General features: G+C 44.7%; 2 protein-coding genes across 2 annotated transcripts; both read left to right on the top strand.

The window, feature by feature from the left end:
* The first annotated feature begins 3,531 nt into the window (after positions 1-3,531).
* Positions 3,532-5,163, top strand: LOC124697427. The gene is made up of 5 exons (XM_047230019.1): positions 3,532-3,735; positions 3,839-3,976; positions 4,201-4,250; positions 4,408-4,435; positions 5,093-5,163. The coding sequence occupies exons 1-5, from the start codon at positions 3,651-3,653 to the stop codon at positions 5,161-5,163; spliced, it is 372 nt and encodes a 123-aa protein (XP_047085975.1). The 5' UTR covers positions 3,532-3,650.
* Positions 5,164-7,944: 2,781 nt separating this feature from the next.
* Positions 7,945-9,683, top strand: LOC124700536 (premnaspirodiene oxygenase-like). Its single transcript, XM_047232645.1, has 2 exons — positions 7,945-8,403; positions 8,619-9,683. Exons 1-2 carry the CDS (start codon positions 7,945-7,947, stop codon positions 9,681-9,683), a joined length of 1,524 nt encoding a protein of 507 aa, XP_047088601.1.

Here is a 9,683-nt window from a genome sequence, read left to right as displayed (position 1 = left end):
CAGCTAACTTTAGAGTCAATCTTTAAATCTCCAACTTAACCACAGCAAATGACCGCGCAACACTACCAATCAAGCTGAAATTCTTGTGTGCTTATGTACTGAAGTTTGTACTATATAACTGAAAATCAAAATTTTGGGGCCCCCAAAATTTTGGGGCCCTATGGGGGCCACACGGTTGCACACCTGTAGGCCTGCCTCGCAGTTTGCACCTCACTATTTTTTTATAAAATTCTGAAACTTTTAATATATGTACATGTCCTATGTTTATACACATTTTTTAAAATAAACGTTTTTTATGATATGTGATAATTTTGCTGCTACAAAATTGCATTTTACAACCATATTATGTTTTTTATATGACACGACATGCGTCTTCTCTTCATGGAACTTAAAAAACATGTGAAAGAAAGATGTATAATCTCAAAAAGTTTAATGTTTCCATAAGTATTTCTACGAATTTACTATTCATCCAGGCGCACATGCTCCTGAGGCCAAGAAAACCTTCATGTCGACGGGATATTGTTTCCATCATAACATTTTCTTTAATGTGCGTCATAAGAATCCTAGTTACTTAAGTTTGACTAAGCTTATTACAAAATAACTAAGTCAAAACCTATAGAAACATGTCACATCAACAGTATCAAATCAATATTAGTATTTGAACCATAAATTTTTTTTGTCCATTTATTTGATATATAAACTTGATCATATGCCTATATTTTTGTATTAAGAACGTAAAATATGTTGGTTAAATATAAAAGGAACAAATAGGTTTGTTTTTTGCATTTTGAAAATCTAAGGTTATCATGGATATCAAAACAACTAGCAAACACAAGAAGTAAAACCTATGAGAGTGTTGAGAAGGAGCCATATATGTATGTACAGCTACAAGTTCCACAACCATTTTATACCCTTACATCTTTTTATTCGTGGGGCTTTTGGTCCTGTGTTTTTTAGTTTACTTTGCAATAAAACATGGTTGTGTGTATCATGCAATACAGTCTGGGATACATTCGTTTTCTATATCTTTATATGTTTTCTTCTCGTAAATAATCAAGGGCTTTTGGAGGCGTAAAAAAGGCAAAAAATCCCATAAGTTTATGTTTTACTTAAATAAAAGGGTATAGCCATAGAAATTCAGCAAAATTCCTGGCTTTTTTCATCCACATTTTTTAATCACCAAACATCATCCATGAAAAATGTGGAAAGGTACTTTCATTTGTGGCATGGTAGAAGATGTTAGCGTCTAGAGAGTACATTAAGGTTTAGGCAGCCGAGCGGCGCATTACAATTCATTTTTTTATAAGTACATCTGCTAACTTATAACACCATTTCTGAAGTATAACGTTGCCTATATACAACTGCCGAGAAGCCATATGAGCTTTTATCCAACAAGTTTATTGATGCGTATCAAAATAAGATTTCATAAGTAAATGTTCGTAATAGCATTTTTACGACAAGTACTACCTCTGTTCATAAAATGATGTGTAAATTTATCTAAATTGAGATGTATCTGAATACCCTTTTATGTACAGGTACGTCTGAATCTAAATAAATATTTAACAGCCTTCTATGAATAAAGAGAGTAGTTGAGAACAAGCAAGTGCGTGTGGGTAGGGAGGCCTCTGGGGCTATCCACGATACGCACCTGGCGCACGAGGGCTGGCGAGTGCGAGAGAGAAAGAAAAACGCGAAAGAAAAAGCTAGGCGAGCAACGAAAAAAAAAGGTGAAGTGGATTTGTCTCACGCTTCTTCTCCCCACACGCAAACTCCTCCATCTCCCAGTCCCAGCGGCGGCGGCTCCCGACGCCCTCATCTTCTTCCTCTCGTCCGCTCCGGCCGGTTCCTGGTCTCCTGCACCGTCACGGCTTCATCTGCGTCGTCATCCCGTGCTGGAAGCAGGCAGGAGCAACTCAACCGCGGAGGCTCGACGGCCAGAGCGACGGCGACCGGCGCGGCCCTAGATTGCCATACGGCCCTCCCAATGTCCGGGATGCGTCGCCCCTTGCTCTCGTCCCCAAGCCCCAACAGATCGAAGGCCGAAGCGCCGCACATCACGGCGGCAGTTTGGACTGAGGTACGTGATTCCCATTTTTCTCATTGTATTTTCTCCATTTTCTCCATTGTCATCGATGGATGGATCAAGTTGCAAACCACGATTGTTGCACGGAGTACATGTGATTCATCAGCGTATCTTAGGGATAATCATCTAAGTACAGATGTATGTCACACACTGATATATAGTTTGTGATTTCACGTCCTCTTGATTGATTGATGTTGCCTTATGCTATTTGGCATTTGTTGTTGTTAATTTACCACTTTTTACTTTCAATGTTGGTTTATAGAGCTGCAGGCGAGGGGTATTCGCTGCCCACTTCCAATCGTGCCCCCTTTGCAACTTCTTTATTCCTTGGGATTGTACAATGCACTCTGTCTTGATGAATTGGTCACTTGCCAAGGCTTCAGTTATAAGAGAAGGATTTTCCTTGGGAATAATGGAGCTAATTCAGTGACAAAAAAGCAACTATCAACTACATCACATACATGTTCAGAAAACTATTCCGAATGGTTTGGTCAAAATCAAGGATCTGGATCATCTAGCTATACTGAAAGGCTATCTTTGTGATATTTTTTCCCTGTTGCTTTCGTAAGTACATTTGATGCGTACTATCATTTATGGAAAAAATTCCGTGCAAGATTTGTCCTAATCATTTTTGATGACTCCTACTTTTCTTGTATTTCTACAGCATGTTAACAACCCCTCATCTATCCATGTTATTTTCAAAGATCCAATAGTTGCAGTAACTCTAATCTATTTTTTTTGTATGCATCAAAGTGATGAATCGGCTTGACATCCATCATCTTTCAAGGTATATAAACATGCAAATCCAGTTTATTATATCTCTCTCTTTGAGACGAATCCTTAAAGTGACCAGGTTGTATTGATACTGGTAGTGTAAATATGATGTCTAACTCTTCTCAGGAAAGTAAGCTGCACTTCATGCGCTTTTGGAAGGGAGCAATTTTTTATCAGAATTTTGGCACTATATCCTAATCTGAAGTGGTGCTTATGAGAATTTGACTTGAAAAATGCACTACCGCATACCAGATCAGATAAAGATGTCACAAGATTGAATTTGGAGGACAACCGTCAGCGAGCTTAAGGACGTTGCCTTAGTCGCTCCTTATGTATGTGTACAATTTGGTCCCTTTATGTGACTTTGTCGTCATGTGTTGGGGCCCAAGACTTATTTTTCGGTATAGAGAACAAGCAAGTGCAACCCCCTTTGCCCTATCCCAGGGCTCTCCACGATAGCCCGGTGGCGCGCTCGCGCTGGGCGAAAATTGTACCGCCTCGCCCGGCTCGATTGTACCTGCGGTGTACTGCGAGAAAGCGCGAGCACCGGAGCTGTACTGCAAGCGAGCCGGGGAAAAATTGTTGAAGCCATCCTCCTATCCTCTCACCTTTGCTCTCTCCCTCCCAACCCCTAATTTCTCTCCCCTCCCAATCATCCGGCGGCGGCGGCAGAGGCGAGAGGGCAACAGAGCTGCGACGACCAGGTCAAGAACCCCAGTAGCCGCCTCCCCTCCCCTACCCCCTTTTCATCGCCCCGACGCTCATCAGGGAGCAGGACGACCTGTGCCTCCAGATGTGCCGCTGCCGCGACATGGAAGCCGGCCTACTGATGCTGCTCTCCTCCCGTGTCGGGGACGACGAGCTACTGCTGCACACCGGTGAATAGTGGCGATCGAGTACTCCTTTATGTCAGGTTCGTTCCCCTTTTTCTAATGGAATGCTGTCATTTTCTTATTTATATTGCAATGATTGATGGTAAAGCCCAATGCATCGGTCAGGCGAGGATGGGAGGCGGCGGGTTCAGGAGGGCGCCTGGCAGGGATGATGTGGCGCCATATTTGTGGCGTAAGAGAAGGAGGGGGACCTATCGGCTTATGAGTGATAGTCCACATCGAACACGTAAGCCCTAACCATTGCTCTTCGGGTTTCATCTGTGAGCCCTCTGTACTCAGTCATGTTAATTGTTCTATCGCACTTGTTTTTTTGTAGACATGTGTTCTATGGAAGTGCTAGGAGCAGCAAATCTCCTTATTAATGTGTTGCCATACCTGGCAGGGCTAGCCATTTTAAATTTATTCGTTCCTTCACTCAGATAATTTTTGTTTGGTTCCATTTGTTTGTAGGTTCTTGTGGAGGTTGGTCGAGCTCCAAGACAGGGTCAGAGTTGGTCAAGGTATAATGGATGGAGCTTTAATGTCAGATTATTCTTGCCTATAGATTTCCCCACTGTTGTTCACTTCATAGACATGATGTTCTTTTTTCCTTTTACCAGAGAACCAATGATCTTGTGAAAAATAAATCCATGCGACCTCTATTATATGTGGCTACAGGGTGACCTCTATTATTTGTCGCTACAGGGTGAGCTTATAATGTCTTAGAATATTTAATTTTGACATATGTATTCTACCATATTGCTATGCGTGAAGCTTGCGAATATGTTGAAGAAAGTTGCATGTCAAGGTAAAAGAATACTATATCCGGGACTAGTGGCAGTAGAACTATGTTCCGTTCCATGCTTATTGTCATAGTTGTCATATGCTGATAATGCCGGCATGTTGTGGTGTTCCTACTCTCATGCTTATCATCAGATTTTGAACTTATTTGTTTGAAACACATATACCTCCTCATGGTCTCAATAATAGTTGGATTGTAACTGTAGTCCGTAACAGTCTTTTTGTCTTTCATTTGGCTAGCTTCCCTGTTGAACTAGGATGTCCAGTATATAAATACAGAGATGGACCTCTCAAGGCTGTAGATGAATATTAGTTTTGCAAACCTTCTGTGATGGTACTGTCAGGATTCAGGAAGCAACTATTTATGTTTTCCCAGAGCCCTTTCATTCTTCCCCAAATTTAAACTATATTGATAATATAAATACCTACCCTCTTTATAAGTATCTATGTATGGTGTAATTATGTACATCTAATGTACCTACCCTCTTTATAAGTATCTGTGTATGGTGTAATTATGTACATCTAATGTCGTGTTGAGTTTTCTGGTATGTGCTTCTTGTAGGTTATTGTCATAGTGGGAGAAACTGGTTATGGTTAAATGGTGCAAATACCTCAGTATCTTCCTGGAGCTAGATTTACAGCAAGAGGAAAGGTATGCTGCATGTCAACATTGATCTTTCTATTGTTCTTTCGCAAACCTTTTCCATGTTTATTGATCTTCCATGTTTTATAGTGCAGTATACATGCTCTGGTACATAGTGAGATGGATATGCTCTGCTCCTTTGCGGCATTCGGCGGGAGTAGCACTGGCCACCGCCAGGGGCAGACCTAGGTTCAGCCTGCAGGTGTCACAGGACACCGGGTCCAAACCAAATTTCTTTGTATATTACATCTATTCTTAGTGAGTGACACCCCTACTTAAAATGAAAAATTATGTGTGATGTATTGGATGACACCGGGTCATTTTGGCTCTAGGTCCGCCCCTGGCCACCGCAGCACAGCAACTTCGAGAAGAGGTGAGCCGTCTCTGATCTACCTTGAGTATAGGCGAGGATTGGGAATGCAGATAACATGTAAGCTAGAAGAGAAGTGTACTGCATATTTTTCAGATGAAGTAGACCACATGCCTATACTGGTAAATTGTTAGTAATTGCTTCAAAAATATGTTAAAGTTAGTAATTGCTCCTGGACCATAGGTATGAACACATGCCATTTGCATTAAGTCAAGTGCCCCACTGAAGCCTTTTGGTAAAAAAAAATCGTTTACTTCTGAAATATCTTTCAAAATACGGAATATGTATTGCTGGAAATCTGTGATAAAATGGGTCACGATAGGGTGCATGAAAGCTTTTGTTTCAGAAAACAGGGCACCAGGTCCAGGCTAGACAGGTGGTTAACCCTCTTTGTGATATCATCCATTTTATTGCCATTCAAGGACTTACAGCTTAGGCCTTCAATCAGTTTGTGGTTTGCCTTACATATTTTTGTGCCTTCTGCTCACAACAAATTGCTACATCTTCTTTTGCATAGGAAAAGTGGTAATACGTCTGTGCATATATAAGTATGGTTTACAGGTTGATAATTATAGTGAATAAGATGTAGGTGCATATTCTGTTAAAATTCTAAATTAGAAGCACATGATTTATTGATTGGAATTTTCTATCTATGTTCTGGTGTGCTTATCTCTGCATTTGAAGGTAGCAAACTATGTCTTTTCAAGATAGTAAAATTGAGGAAAACGGATATAGTTCTTCAATAGAAAGATAATTGTTAAGACAACTAGGCATGTATGTTCTACTCTTGCATTCTAATTAGCATTAAAGGCCTCGAGAAAGGCTGGCCCTGCAACCCAATTTGCCCACCCTGCAGAATCGAACCTGAATCCGTTGTTTGCCTCCTCGCCAACTGCACATTTGGGCTCATCTGCTTGATTGGTGGCAGCTGTCTTCCAATCAGGTTTCTTTTCAGCTCTGCAAGGCCTGGAGCTCCATCATTCAGCTTGTTGTTGCTGAAAGCTCTAGACAGATTCCGTGGGGACCTTTCGGTGTGGTCGGATGCTCAAAAATGCTGAACCTAGGAAGACCACATGGACGACTGAATATAATGGCCAACTGGGTGCTGCTGAGTCTCTGGTGCTTTGTATTCTTCTTTTCTTCAGTTTTTCGGTTTCGCTCCCAGCTTGGTTCGGTTTGTCTTCAAATCATGTAACTCTCCTCTAATCTATAATCAATGAAAAGCTGCGCTGACAGCCCTTTCGTCAAGAAAAGTTTCAACTTCTCAGCCTTTTATTTTTATTTTGAGAGAAGTCCAATTTACCCCCCTAAACTTGTCACAAAGTTCAGCTTACAACCCTCAACTTTACTTTGGTTCAACTTTCAACCCTGAATTCTAAAAATGGTTGAGAATCACCCCTTGCATTGTATTAAGCTGGTTTTTCGTGTACCGTGTATGTTGTATGTTGATGAGTTGGCACAGTATATAGGAAGAAAACCCGCTAACTGGCGAGAAAAACCGGTTGAAAACATGTCAAAAAAGGGTAGAAGGTCCAACTCCGAACGGTTTATAGAATTCAGGGTTGAAGATTGAACCAAAGTAAAGTTAAGGGTTGTAATCTGAACTTTGAGACGAGTTTAGGGGGGTAAATTGGACTTCTCTCTTTTATTTTTCCATGATAATTGAGGAGAAAAGAATTCTGTTGTTCAACACAAAGAAAATTGTTGCGACGCTCTTGCATTCTAATTAGTATCAAAGGCCTCTGCCTTTTCTATTTATTTTCTCAAGACTCTGGGTAATACAGGCAATTAGGCAACAATGTACAATCTTTCGTGTCTTCAGTTTTTAATACACTCGTGAATTATACACCCTATGTTGCTTGATACCTGAGTACATTGTTATCTATGTGTTACCAAATACGAGGACACAAAGATCAGCACGTGAAGAAAAGATCTTGAAACATGAAGTTAATAAGTAAAAAAGCTGGGAAAAGGAGATTAGCCAAAGTGCAAAGATTTAAGATAGAAGGTGTGGTGATTTGCTTGCACCTGACCGGCGAGGAGCTGCCCCATGGGGCAGCCCAACCACTAGTATATTTTAAATGCGTGTACTATATATGGATTTTTTGGGCTGGGTCACACACACGAGTATGCAACACTAGTACCGCTGATCGAGCTTAGAGAATGGCACTGTATTAATCACCACACAGTATTCCGAACTTAACAGGTCGCTATAAATTAACCCAATTGGCCACGCATCACCACCCCTATTGAGTCATGGGATGGCGTCACAATCGTGACGTGGGCCAACCCCTTCCGTGGTCCCGCCTCTGCCCTATATATACCCGGCTATCAGCAGCATCGCAACTCACACCAGTCACACAAGCTTGCTTAATTAGCTGCTGCGAAGTGAGCTGCTGCCATGGACGAGCTGTTTCTCCTTTCGGTTCTTCTGGCGGCCGGAGCGGTGGCCCTGCTGCAGGTGCTGAAGGTGGCCCTGAACCCGATCAGCGAGAGGGCGCCGCCTGGGCCGTGGAAGCTTCCGGTGATCGGCAGCATGCACCACCTGGTGAACGTGCTGCCACACCGGGCACTGAAGAACCTCGCCGACGCGCACGGCCCGCTGATGATGCTGCAGCTGGGGCAAACGCCGCTGGTTGTGGCGTCGTCCAAGGAGACTGCACGGCTGGTGCTCAAGACCCACGACACCAACTTCGCGACACGGCCGAAGCTCCTGGCCGGCGGGATAGTCGGCTACGAGTGGGCCGACATCCTCTTCTCCCCCTCCGGCGACTACTGGCGCAAGCTCCGTCAGCTCTGCGCCGCCGAGATCCTCAGCCCCAAGCGCGTGCTCTCCTTCTGCCACATCAGGGAGGACGAGGTATACAGGAACAACCAACATGACATGCAACAAAAGATGATAGCAGATTAATTGAACTTACAATACTAACTAAAGCGTATAGTCATGTCCGCATGTGGTAACAGTTGACAAAAATGCAGATCTACTATGTAGTTAGGCATGTTTTAATCTCTTCGGATCATTTTATATATGAACACTTATTAATTCAGACAACGGATCGCGCATGCATCATGCAGGTGGGGATGCTGGTGGAACAGATCCGCCCAGCGGGGCCGTCGACGCCGGTAAACCTGAGCGTGATGTTCCATAGCACTACCAACAGCATCGTTGCACGGGCGACGTTCGGGAAGAAGAGAAAGAACGTGGCGGAGTTCATGTCAGCCATCAAATCCGGCGTGGGCCTGGCGAGCGGCTTTAACATCCCTGACCTCTTCCCGACGTGGACCACCGTGCTCGCCACCGTCACTGGCATGAAGCGCAGCCTCCAGGGTATACACAAGACGGTGGACGCCATCCTGGAGGAGATCATCGAGGAGAGGAACATCGCACGTGCCGACAAGATCAAGGCCGGCGCCACTGAAAACATCGACGAGAACCTCACGGATGTGCTCATCGGGCTGCAGGGGAAAGGCGGCTTCGGGTTCCACCTGGACAACAGCAAGATCAAGGCCATCATCCTAGACATGTTCGCGGGCGGGACGGGGACGTCGGCGTCAGCGATGGAGTGGGGGATGTCAGAGCTAATGCGGAACCCAACAGTGATGGCGAAGCTGCAAGGGCAGATCCGTGAGGCGTTCAAGGGTAAGACCGTGGTAACGGAGGCCGACCTGCAGGCGAGCGACCTCCGGTACCTGAAACTGGTGATCAAGGAGGCCCTTCGGCTGCACCCGCCAGCGCCGCTGCTAGTGCCCCGGGAGAGCATCGACGTGTGCGAGCTGGAAGGGTATACGATCCCAGCCAAGTCACGCGTCGTCATCAACGCATGGGCCATTGGGCGGGACCCGAGGTACTGGGATGCCGCCGAGGAGTTCCAGCCAGAGCGGTTTGAGGACGGCAGCGTGGATTTCACCGGCAACAGCTACGAGTTTCTCCCGTTTGGCGCCGGCCGCAGGATGTGCCCGGGATTCAATTACGGGCTGGTCAGCATGGAGCTCGCCCTCGTATGCCTGCTCTACCACTTCGAGTGGTCGCTGCCGGAGGGTGTCGCTGAGGTGGACATGGAGGAGGCCCCCGGCCTCGGCGTGCGCCGCCTCATGCCTCTGGTTCTCCTGGCCACGCCCTTCGTCCCCGTCGTCGCGTAG

This window comes from Lolium rigidum, chromosome 3 (assembly GCF_022539505.1).
Source record: "Lolium rigidum isolate FL_2022 chromosome 3, APGP_CSIRO_Lrig_0.1, whole genome shotgun sequence".
Lineage (NCBI taxonomy): Eukaryota > Viridiplantae > Streptophyta > Magnoliopsida > Poales > Poaceae > Lolium > Lolium rigidum.
The sequence above is the reverse complement of the archived record's forward strand: the minus strand, read 5'-3'. Positions and strand labels throughout refer to the sequence as shown.

Excerpts from the sequence above, each read along its gene's own strand:
- LOC124700536 (XM_047232645.1), top strand. The coding sequence starts at position 7,945 with ATGGACGAGCTGTTTCTCCTTTCGGTTCTTCTGGCGGCCGGAGCGGTG. Across the intron at positions 8,404-8,618 it reads GCCACATCAGGGAGGACGAG|GTGGGGATGCTGGTGGAACA; the intron begins GTATACAGGAAC and ends TGCATCATGCAG.
- LOC124697427 (XM_047230019.1), top strand. The coding sequence starts at position 3,651 with ATGTGCCGCTGCCGCGACATGGAAGCCGGCCTACTGATGCTGCTCTCC. Across the intron at positions 4,251-4,407 it reads CAGGGTCAGAGTTGGTCAAG|GGTGACCTCTATTATTTGTC; the intron begins GTATAATGGATG and ends ATGTGGCTACAG. Across the intron at positions 4,436-5,092 it reads CTATTATTTGTCGCTACAGG|GTTATTGTCATAGTGGGAGA; the intron begins GTGAGCTTATAA and ends TGCTTCTTGTAG.